This window comes from Parasteatoda tepidariorum, chromosome 10, assembly GCF_982258835.1.
Source record: "Parasteatoda tepidariorum strain Cologne lab strain chromosome 10, Ptep-v5.0, whole genome shotgun sequence".
In the NCBI taxonomy this organism is placed as follows: Eukaryota; Metazoa; Arthropoda; class Arachnida; order Araneae; family Theridiidae; genus Parasteatoda; species Parasteatoda tepidariorum.
The window spans coordinates 72,472,814-72,485,298 of NC_141764.1; the positions used below are offsets into that span (position 1 = coordinate 72,472,814).

Here is a 12,485-nt window from a genome sequence, read left to right on the forward strand (position 1 = left end):
ATTTCGTTCACTATTTCCGGGAGTTCACTATAAACGGTGTTCACTATAGCGGGGTTTGACTGTATATTCAATATTGAACCACACATTCTATTTTTTTAATTAACAATTTATTAGTTAACATAAAAAAAGAAATTCAAAATTATAAGCAGATTAACTTTAATTTAAAAAAGCTAGCTGGTGTAGTTTTTATTAAATAAAAAATTTTTTACAAAAGCATATTTAACAAAACATTAAAATTAATATTATTGATCATTCTGAATTTATGAAGTATGTAAAATAAGCAAATTAAGAAAACTTAATATTTTTTGGAATGTAAATACGAGTATTGAAGCTAAACATTCTTGTCAAAGTAATAATTACATGGCCTCTACATTCATGTTATTTAACAAATTTGAGATAATTGAATTTTTTATCTTAATTACTTTTAAATCAAATTCATTACTCATTTTTTGGGATGACAAATCTGAACTAACGTAAGATTTTTTACTGCATTTACTAGATGCTAAAATAGTGACAAGTCATTACTCATTTTTTGGGATGACAAATCTGAACTAACGTAAGATTTTTTACTGCATTTACTAGATGCTAAAATAGTGACAAGTCATTACTCATTTTTTGGGATGACAAATCTGAACTAACGTAAGATTTTTTACTGCATTTACTAGATGCTAAAATAGTGACAAGTCATTTACTTCAACTTTTAAAATCTTTGAATATTATTTATATAAAAACCTTATAAATTCATAACTATTTAAGAACAATAAAAAGTTTAACTTAAATCACTATGACCCAGAGTACAACTGTGATAAGGAATCCTAATACCTTAAGCTGCTAAAAAGTGCGAAAAAAGATAACTTATTTACCCAATGATTTAGCTTGCTATGGACAGAAATGTAATAATTTAATTATACAGAACAGAAATAATTTTACTCCATTATTATAGTCTCCAACCAAAGGATAACCTCGGGTTATCCAATTCTGATTTTCGCAAAAATATGCAGTTTAATAAAATTATATATGTAACATTTGTTACGTACGTTGATTGCTTATACTTCAGATTATTTTAATTTATTAAAATTAACTGCATTTAAACATGCCTTCAAAATAAAATACTGTTACACCAAAAAATAAATATAAAGATATGTAAGACATTTTAACTTGCTAGAAGGTTAAAATAATAAGAACCCTGAGCTTGTTTCACTGAAATGTGATGGTTCCATCTGGGGATAATCTGAGACGATACTTTACTAACATTAAAAAATTTATGTAACCACCTTCGGGGGCCCGTTTTTTAAAATAAATAAAATTTTAATGGAACACAAATATTTTTAATTTGGGGTATAAACTTAGGAATTTAACTTTAATGAAATGGGCAGCCCAGTACCATTTGATCCACCGGCCTAAAGCATGAAAATAGTCGCCTAAATTAAGAAAATAGTTGCTTAAATAGGAACAAAAAATTTTCAATATTACTGAAATTTTATTAAATGACTTCATGATAATATACCAGGATCCATTTAGTCAAATTGACGGCCAATATGATAATTTTTAAATAAATGTTAGTGTTCTAGTACTAAATTTTTACATAAAAAATTTTTATTTGCGGAACATTAAATACTTATAAATGCCAGAATTCAGAAAAATAATTTTTTGTTAAAAAAACACTCTTCCTATTAATTTTCCCTTTTATCAATAATTGATTTAGCAAATATACATATATTGCAAAGTGATTACTAAAATTCACGCAACATAGCATCGATTAAAAATTGGGTTCTTCAAAATCAAGTAGAATTTCATGGCAATAACTGTTGAAAGGCGATTGAGTAGATTCAAAATGGAATCTGTGCAAATTGAGAGCAAAAAAAAGTTTAGGAGCACAGAAAAGTCTCCCTTTCTTGAAAAAAGTTGCCATAGTTGCCTCAAATCGAAAGTAGTTGCAAATAGCCGCATTTTAGTCACCTGTGGCAACCCTGTACTTATTAATCCGTTTTTATAAATCCATTTTAAACAGCAACAAATTTTAAAAAAGTAATAAAATTCCTAATTAGATTAAAAACGTAAAAGATGCTTACATCATAAGAGTGTCATGTAAGTTTTAAAATTAACTATTCCTGAAGCTTTGAAAAAATGTTCAAATCTAATATAAATTTGCTAATAGTAATGCTACTACATTCAAAAACACCAAATGGATTATTCAGAAACTCTTGAAAATTTAGTGAATAAAATACTTAAAAACAAGAACTCTTGCTAAAGTAGGCATCCAGCAAACTCCAGCAACCTAAAGTCGCAGCTAAGTAAAATTTACTCTTACAAAAAAAGCCTTAATGCATAAGTGCCGACTTGGTATACGTCAACAACAAAAAAACACAAAATAAGATCCTCAGAAATCAAATACAAAAATTGTCTTTATAAATTTTTTTTTTATTTAAAACATTTACACTGTGTCTTCTTTAGTGACTCTGGTATAAATCACTTGACTGTGATGTTTAACAACTTGCTTGATCAGTCCTGAAAAAGAAAACACACATTAGTTTCTTCAAAAATGCTAATTAATGTGAGAAAAAATGAACCTTAGTTTAAATAGAATTCCTGCAACAACAAAAAAATGCATTCCACTGATTGGGCTTAATTACATTCAGCAACAATTACAACATTTAGTCTATTAGAGACTTGCTTCCATAAAAAAGGGATAGTTGAAACAAATTTGATTTTGCACAAAAATGACAGTAAAATGGTTATGCAAAGATAACAGGAAATGCATTAATCAGAAAAAGAATTAACACATGACAGTAAAATGAAGCAAGACGGTAAATAGAAACCACCGTTACGCTAGGAACATCATGAAGGGAAGTGATATCAACAACTTTCTCCAACACGTAGAAGAAAGAAAAAAAAGTTCTATGTGTAAAAGTTCTAAAAGAACAGAGAGATTTTTCTTAAGGATGCTTCATTGCAATTCTAATATTGTAATGAAGGAATTGTGCGTTTCTGGTATCCCACCGGATAGCACTAAAATAAGCAGTCAATAAATAGAATATTGCTTCTTTACAGAAAATCCTCAATATCTTGCATTTTGTAACTAAGAAAATTGATGAATAAAAAATAGAAATTGCAAAAAATTGACATTATATATTTAATTTGTTAATAAATTTTAAAACAAATTATGTAAAACTAGAATCATTATTTACAATAATTCAACTACCATTTACTGAAAAAAATTCTTAGCGTTGCCTCTACAGTTCAGTGGACTTCCACAAGGAAGATTAAGATCAATCAAGATAATTGCAAATATCCAGAGCCCAATTAGACTAATTAAATTAAAGTAATATCAACAATAGTATAAATGATATAAAGTAATATCAATAATAGGATGTCATGCATATGGCCGGTACAAGCCAATCACAAAAGACAAAATTAAAAATGTTTCAGAAAATAAGTAGTAATCAAGACAACTCATTAGGTTATTTTCCTGCCCCTTATATTAGATAACAGGAATATTGATCCTATAATCACCACATACATTTGCACAAGTTTAGGCAATAACAATATTTACTATCATGAAAATGCAATAATAAAAACTACATTGTAGAAAAATAATCTGAAAGCAGATCTTCATTACTACAAGGTTCTTAACATATCACATTTTAACTTAACTGAGTTTTGACCATTCTGTATGTTTCCGTGTTTCGGCACAGAAATTGCCACTGAGGCAAAACTGTTAATTATGTTGATCTTTAGTCTTCAGTACTGGCCCTAGATCAACATAATTAACTGACCTAGCATGGCAGAAGACAACATTCAAGTTTCCACACCTTACAATTGAATTTTTAATAATCAGATTCAACAGTTAACTGCAGTTAAAATACTGGTTGTATCCCTGTTTCGGCACAGAAATTGCCACTCAGGCAAAACTGTTTTCTATAAGGGATAATTCCTTTAGTCTTCAGTACTGGCCCTAGATCAACATAATTAACTGACCTAGCGTGGCAGAAGACAACATTCAAGTTTCCACACATTACAATTGAATTTTTAATAGTCAGATTTAACAGTTAATTGCAGTTAAAATACTGGTTGTATCCCTGTTTCGGCACAGAAATTGCCACTCAGGCAAAACTGTTTTCTATAAGGGATGATTCCTTTAGTCTTCAGTACTGGCCCTAGATCAACATAATTAACTGACCTAGCGTGGCAGAAGACAACATTCAAGTTTCCACACCTTACAATTGAATTTTTAATAGTCAGATTCAACAGTTAACTGCAGCTAAAATACTGGTTGTATCCCTGTTTCGGCACAGAAATTGCCACTCAGGCAAAACTGTTTTCTATAAGGGATGATTCCTTTAGTCTTCAATACTGGCCCTAGATCAACATAATTAACTGATCTAGCGTGGCAGAAGACAACATATAAGCATAAGATTCATGCTTATAAATAAATAAAAATATTGAAAAAAAATTGCACTCTTTCCATTTACACTTTGCAAGTCAGCATGGCATAAAAAAACTAATAACATAAATAATAAACTAAAACATGGCATAGAAATAATTTATATTTAATATTTGCAAATGTATATTTTAATATAATCAAATGTACTCTTGTAGATTTATGCGCTATAATAAACAATGTTATAAATAACACAATTTTAAAAATATGCAAAAATTAGCAATGACAACTACCAAGAAATAGATTGTAATAAATATCACATTAAATAGTGAATATTCAAGAGAGCAATTTGAGTAGCGATCAGGTGCGCAATCATCACAACGCACAGGATTTTTTAAAAAATCATGTGAAATATAAAAAAATTTATTCAGTCTTTAATTCTGGCCCTAGATCAATGCAACTATTGACCCAGCAGGACAAAAGAAATAGGCCCAAACCTCAAGCTAAAAAATCTACAAGAATTAAGAGAAACAATTTTAAAAAAATTAAATATTTCGGAATTGACTATTAAACATACATACTAACACTGTAGTATGGTTGTGATAGTTTGTCAAGTTTGAGAGAAATAGCAACAAAAAAAAAGCACTGATCAATAATGAAAGAAGCATATTCTTTAATGTGAAACACTAAACAAAATAAATAATTCAAATCCGACAACTTTGAAACGTTAAAACAAATCAATTAGTGATAAGCTCTTCGGAAACATGTTTTCTTATTTCTTCTATTGAATAAGGGTCTACATCTTGAAACAATATATATATACCATAATCTGTAACTCAAATCGAAATATCATACAACTAGGACAAAAACTAACAATAAAATGCATTAGAATAAAAGGAATTTTTTAAAGTTATCTCACCTTTCTGATGAAGTTCTTCTAAAGCTTTCCTTGCTAAAGATCCCCTGACTTTTAAACGATCAGAAACAACAGATGGAGTGATCAATTTGTAGCTTGGAATTTCCTTAAGCATCTTTTCATATGTTGGCTTGTCAAAAAGCACCAAGTTGTTTAACTTGTCACGAACTTTTCCTTTGGACCACTTCTACAGGTTTGAAAAAAAATTTGTTTTTTTTAGGAACAAGGCAAATTCTTTTAAAAAGAAAACTATTATCAATAAAAAAAAGGCTTTAAGGTTATAAAAGGCTAAAGGTCTTAACTGTTAAAAGATGTAACAAATAAACTGTTTGATAAACATGACATATTAATTTAACCCAATGAATTATCAAACCTACATCAAGGTTTATAAGTATCATGGAAAAACACTTCCTTTTGTTACTCAGTAATTGTAGTGACAATTCCTACAGTAATTAGTTAAGAGGACCACGGAAGAAAATTTTCTAAACAGATCTTTTTTCCCCATCATTACTTATTCAAATTCATTAAAATGTCATTAATCAAATCTTGCTTTAAATTTTATATCAATACTTTTTATTTAAAACGTAGAAAAAGTTAGTCCAGACGAACCTATTGTAAGCCATGAAGTTTCAAATACTGAAAAGAAAATTTTTAAACATACAAATGAAAATAAATTATGCAGTAACTTAGGATTATGCAGTATTTTTTTCAGCAATCGGAATGTCATGACTTACGTAACTAGTAATGAAAATAAAAGAGAATTAAAGTCTAAACGTAAACTTTCTTCTGCAATATATAGTCCTCTAAGTAATAATTAGTTAAGTAGTACCCCCATAGTAAACAGTTAAATCAAATAATTAAAAAAAGCATTAACAGTTCAACAAATAAATATAACAGCTTGACAGTGTTCAGTACACGTTGGGAAAATATCCACACAATGTTTCAGACCCGAAAGATTACTCATCATCACACTGTTATATTTTAGGATATAATGAAAAATGTTAATGAATGAAAAATGTAAATCAATGATTAATATTAATTAAAAAATTGCGCATTTAAAAAAATGCCAACAAAAACTTCATTGTAATTAATTAATGCTTAATTATAACTTAATTTCTTATGAGACAAACAGAAATGTCATTTACAACATTGGATAGAGAATCAATATATTTAACTACATAAAGATTAAAGTTACAGATTTGATTGTAAGTTCAGAATAACTCAGATCATGTACAATCTATCCTTGCAAAGTCATCTATTCTATACTATGTTATTGCTATACATGTATCCTTGCATTTGACTTTGAAAAAGGAATTGTAATCTGATCAAAACAAATGTATAAGCTTTGCTGTTTCATTAGTAAAAGTAAAAAGTACCCATACGATCACACTTTTTCAGTAATTAAGTATTAAGAAAACATACTTCTACCAAGAAGGGATCTGGAATAAAATTACTGCATATTCACATTAGTGCAAAAACATAACAATGCTCAGTACACGTTGGGAAAAAACATCCACACTTTCATTTCAGACCCGAAAGATTGTTCATCATAACATTGTTAGTCTAGTAAATTCTTCAAGTTTCAATTCATATTTTTTAAAAAACAATTAAAAATAGCTATTTAACTTAAAAATATCTAAGTTCACTGAAAAAGCTTATCAGAGCTAGCCTAAACAATGTAAAAATTACTGCTCAAACAACTTAACATTGTTTGTACTAATCTAACTCTTTTAAAAGACATCACAAACCACTTTTGGCATTAAGCGACAATGATTTTTACAAGACGCATGGTTAATTAGGACTTTTTATATCCCTAGCAACAATATTAATTACCTTGGCCCCAGTTTGGTTCCAAATGGGTCTTATAAGAACATCAGGCAGAGGTCTGCCTAGGTTTTTCTTAGAGGTACCTATTTCGTGAAAATTTAGACATAATTTGTTCTTAAGGGATACAAAAATAAAATGTTAAGAAAAAGTATTTTGTGAAATTTCCTAAAGTTGAATTTGTCAAGGTACTGCTAAACGGTAGTAAATTAGGCCTGGACAGACCTCTGAACATGCACCTACATCAGCCAATATAGAATCTATATTGGCTAAATAATGGATAATGTACAGCATCAGTCAAACATCTGGTGAATCTAAAAAATTATTTAAGTGCTTATTGAGCCAATATTCATGAATATTGGCCCAATGCGGGCCCAAGTAATTTTGCTGCTAGGGAAATGTTAAAAAGATCTGTTACATAAGAAAAACAGAAATACAAAATACAGACAAAAAATATCTGCAATGATTCAACTTACTTTAGATTACATAAATCTGCTAGTGCATTAGTTATTTTCTATCAAAAACAGAGAATTATGCCTATAGGGATGCACCAATTTTTATACATCTCCATATAATCCCTAGGCATTAGATGTGCAATATGACATAAGCAGAATCGCTCCATTTATAAATACACTTAAAACTAAGATAAGATAAATTTCAAATCAATGCTCAGTACGTTGGGACTAAATGTCATCATTTACATCAGGAAAAATAAGTATCATCACAGCATTGTTTAATATACTTTCTATATAAGATGCCAAAATATTAGTAGCATTAAAGTGTTTTCATTACAGAAAAAAATGGGAGAGAATTTCCCACCTTCCTCAAAAACAGGGTGAGATTTCTAAAAATTAAAAATACACAAATAGACTCTGAAAAAATTATCTCTTTAATTATAATATTTAACATCTATTTTTTAAAGCATTGAATATTTTTACAGCATCATATGGAAAATATTCTACGTCTATTTTTTCATCAGCTATTCTCATTAGGTTGCTCTAATCTAATGCTTATCACAGGGATGAGAGTAGTTGAAAAGTAAAAAAGAGGAAATTCAAGAATGAATATATTATATATATAATATATATACATACACACACATAAAAAAAATTGACAAAAAAGTGCAATTTTTAAACTTGTAAACCATGCGATTATAAATCCCGATGATTAAATTTAAAATTGCATTAATATATAAATATGAATCACACGCATGATTTTAAATTTAGAGAATATGAATCCTGTAATTTTTAAAGCACGCATAAATAGGAAAATTGGTGTTTGGTATACAAATCACGACATTGGATTTTAAGCTCGCATGAATATGAATCGCTACATAGGGTTTTAAAAGCGCATAATTACAAATCGCGATATTGAATTTTTAAATCTTCCTCCGCAATGTACGACATTTAAATCGTCTGATTATGAATCGCAACGATAAACTTTTATATCAGGTAAATACGAAAATCAATGTTTGAGGGAGGAATGAGGTCTTAATTCGTTTAATATTTTGTCTTAATTCGGTTTTGGGTGCTAAAAGACTTTCAACAGATGCTGAACTATTTGGAATCACTAAGTAAATTTACAGCAGTGTGCACACATTTTCCCGTCCTCTACATCTGCCAGCAAATGAAAGTTGAAAATAATGAAAGATCAAGATAGAAAAATGAAATGGATTTTATTAAAAATGGCACAAGGCGAAATGCCTTCCAAAATTCGCGAGATTCGAGCATTAAGAAAATGACTAATAGAGTCTGTGAATTTCACGCGGTAATCATTTATTAATGCGAGAAAAGAAAAGGATGTGCAAGATTCTCTGGTTATAGTGAAAACACTGTAATAACATTAAACTGAACTATAAGTACTATAAACATATTGCTAAGGCCAAGCGTTCCATACATTTACTTATTACAGTAACTAAGGAATAGAACACACAGAATTATCACTAAACTACAAACACCAAAATTTTTACCATTGAGGATATCGTTACAGAGCACACTGACTATGGAAACCTTTAATAACAATTTCGATACTTACTTGACCCTAAGACCCTGATTATGAAATGTTAAAAATTTTGGATAAACTGTTACAGTTTGTACCTATGAATAATTAAAACTATCCTTTTGAATAGTAATTAAAACTCAACTACCTAAATTTTGAAGATTTTCAGATAATCAAATTCTGATTTTACACTAAACCCATAATTACACGCTAAAAAAATTTAAACCATAAATACACACAATAAAAAATAAAATACTTGAAATACCGCAGGTGCTAAACAAAATAGAAAAATTTATTTATGACAGTTTGAACAGATTTCAGTAATACAAAGACTGAGTTCTTTCATAAACACTGGCAACAGCAGTCCTCATATTGTTATATATCATTTTTTTACTATATTGCTGCCAAATTAGTACTTACTGCTAAACTAATAAAAAAATTTACAGAATAGATCAAAAAATAAGGAAAAATTTACAGTTTTATATCAATCAAATAGTCACGTGCCGATATTTGTACTGGTACTTCAGTAACTAGCATATCAATAACTGGTCTTTCAGTAATTGCCAATAAAGATCAAATAAACTATTTTCTATGGAGAATGGATAAGTAAAATAAATACATCAATGAATTTAATGAATATGTAGCCTGTCAAATTGAATACTTATAAAAGTAACTTAGTTTAGTGAAAATTTAAATATTGAAAGTTACTTAGTTTAATAATATAATTAACAGATGTACCTTCTTTTTAGCTTTACCCCCAGAAGATCCACCTTCCTTCTTCTTAACACCAGCTTTAGGGTCCTTTTTCTTTTGATCTTGTTTGGGTGGCTAGAATGAAGTTAAAAATATGTATTCTTTAGCATACATTCAATTCATTTAATTTTTTTCATCATATCGAAAAAAAATTCTAACTCCTAGTCTATTTTTACAACAGTAAAGAGATATTTATATAAGTTTAAAGTTACGCGGAATTAAGTTAAAAAAGAATAAATATTCTAAATTTATAATGTTCTGATTAATGAAAACTTACATTAAATAAAAGTTCGCTATCTCGTCATCCTCACTACGTAAAAATTGAAAGCCTGTTTTGAGCCAGATACTGGCTTTAATGCAATATTCATTTATTAGCAAAGTAAGAATCAAAAATACAAGCATTAAGTAATTAAAAAACTAATTAAATTTTAAAAACAAGGAGAATAAGAAGTAATCTAATTACCACAGATCGGCATTATTCACACGTGTACAGACTAAGCCTAAGATAACAGAAATCAAAGGCAAAAAAAAAATATTTAACGTTTTAAAATATCTATAAAATGGGAAAAAAAACTTTAATTACAATCAATTTAATATAATAGATAAGAGAAGAAATGAAATATTCGAAATACAAAAATGTTGGCCACTTTTTTTAACATTACATTTCTATATATAATGATTAATTCTGGATGCAATGTGTAATAAAAAAATAAAATCATCAACAAAATATAATTTTAAAAACATTTAAATGCAAATTTAATTAATGATAAATAACGAAGGGACATATAACTAACTTACCATGATGACTTCTCAAATCACCACGCAATCTACAAACGCCAAGCAAGATTTCCAAATTGTGCATTCAGTTCAGTTTAAGAGACCTATTGCCAGACCAGATAAACAAAAAATAAAATAACCGAATTTACTGAAATAACTTAAGGGCTATTTTCACTGTATGTAAGTCAATAATCGCGTGTGGTTCGTGCCATAGAGTTGATATAGTAGGTAGAGGAACCAAGTCCGCTTTATTCCTTCCGAAAAGACACGCCACAGATAGCAAGCAAAGAGTTACAATCACGTGATGGAAAGAGTGCAATACTTGGCGCAGTATCACAAATGTTGGCGCACTAAGTTTTTAAAAACAGCTTTATTTCGATATTACCGATGCGCAAATAATCGGAGCATTTGAAAGACAAGTTTTTAAACAGCTTTATTTCGATATTACCGATGCGCAAATAATCGGAGCATTTGAAAGAGAGAAAAAAAATATTTTCGTTAATCATATTTCTTTAATATTATTAAATGGGTTTTTAAAACATGAGGAGTTTTTTTTCTCTTAACAAATAATTTTTAATTAAAGTACTGCCTTTATTTAAAAAAATTCAGTAGTTCTCGTCTGTACCCTTAACACTATTCCTTAAAATTTATTCATTATATAAAAATAAAAAACGATATTCTGCATCACTTATATTTATTACTATATTCAGAAATTTTTTTTTTAATGTTTTTATTGCAAAGACCTATTTAAAAAAAAATTACTAATATATATTGTAATAACTATTGTTATTTTTTTAAAAAAAATAATAACTTCGATACAAAAATCAGGATTTTTTTTAAATCTACCAGGGCTTAAAATGTGAATTTGAAAATGTTGCCCTTCTTTTTTAATGAAACACAAGTTCGTTTAAAAAATTAATTTAATCTTTACGTTTTAAAAGTTTTATCACTGTTAGATAAAATAAATTGTAAAATTAAACAGATTGTCTGAAAAAAGTTCGATGCTTAGAAATAACGTTAATGTTGCAACACTGCTATCATTTTTATTTAAGCTCACCAAGAGACTGCTCGAGAGGTAATATCAAATTTCGGGAAAAATAGCTTCGGGGAAAATAAAACCCGTTTTTAGTAGAACAGATTAGTTAGAAAACATATTTTTGATTAAATTTAATTACGTTTAGAATTTTATTTATATATTGAATACATTAAATTATTTATACAAAAAAGATTATTTACATTATTAATTTAGAATTTTGACTTCTTTTTTTCCTGACACTTAAAATAGATATTTTCAAAAATAAACTGCTGTTGCATTTTAACTTAATACTCAACAATTTGTCTAAATATGAAATAAAATATTTATTCTAATATAAAAGTTTTCAGCTCCGAATAGAGAAAAATATAAGATTAAAAGCATTAAACTAATCAAAGAAAATAATAAAAGAGTTTAATTAGAAATTTTACTTTGTATTTCATGTACAATCTAATTCCTTAAATTACTAGGAAGTTTAAATTGTACACACAAAGAGACTAGTAGAAAAGCTTTCGAAATTTAAACAAAAAATACTTAAATAAAAGAGAAAGCAATTAGAATTTTTACTTTGTACTAAATGTAGATTGAAACTAATGACGAACTTATAATTAAAATATCTTACTTTTATTTGTGATAGAAATTGCAATTTATGCAACTTTTTATGAGGTAAATTTATGCAACTATTATAGGTCAATGTATATTTAATAATTTTTATACAGAAAACCAGTATCTTAAAAAGTAGCAGTTAAAAATATTTTACTTTACAAATAAAAGAACCATAATCATTTTATGGACATTAAGAA

The 12,485-nt window shown here is 28.1% G+C and overlaps 1 protein-coding gene across 1 annotated transcript; it reads right to left on the bottom strand.

Moving 5' to 3' along the window:
* Positions 1 to 2,400: 2,400 nt before the first annotated feature.
* Positions 2,401 to 10,701, bottom strand: RpS25 (ribosomal protein S25). The gene is made up of 4 exons (XM_016065092.4): positions 10,671 to 10,701; positions 9,858 to 9,947; positions 5,301 to 5,484; positions 2,401 to 2,508 (listed from the first exon to the last, which is right to left on the bottom strand). The coding sequence occupies exons 1-4, from the start codon at positions 10,671 to 10,673 to the stop codon at positions 2,435 to 2,437; spliced, it is 351 nt and encodes a 116-aa protein (XP_015920578.1). The 5' UTR covers positions 10,674 to 10,701; the 3' UTR covers positions 2,401 to 2,434.
* Positions 10,702 to 12,485: the final 1,784 nt, after the last annotated feature.

Bases quoted from the DNA above. Each gene is read 5' to 3' on its own strand.
- RpS25 (XM_016065092.4), bottom strand. The intron at 5,485-9,857 runs GTACATCTGTTA...TCAAACCTGTAG, and splicing joins GGGGTAAAGCTAAAAAGAAG to AAGTGGTCCAAAGGAAAAGT. The intron at 2,509-5,300 runs GTGAGATAACTT...TTTCTTTTTCAG, and splicing joins AGAAGAACTTCATCAGAAAG to GACTGATCAAGCAAGTTGTT.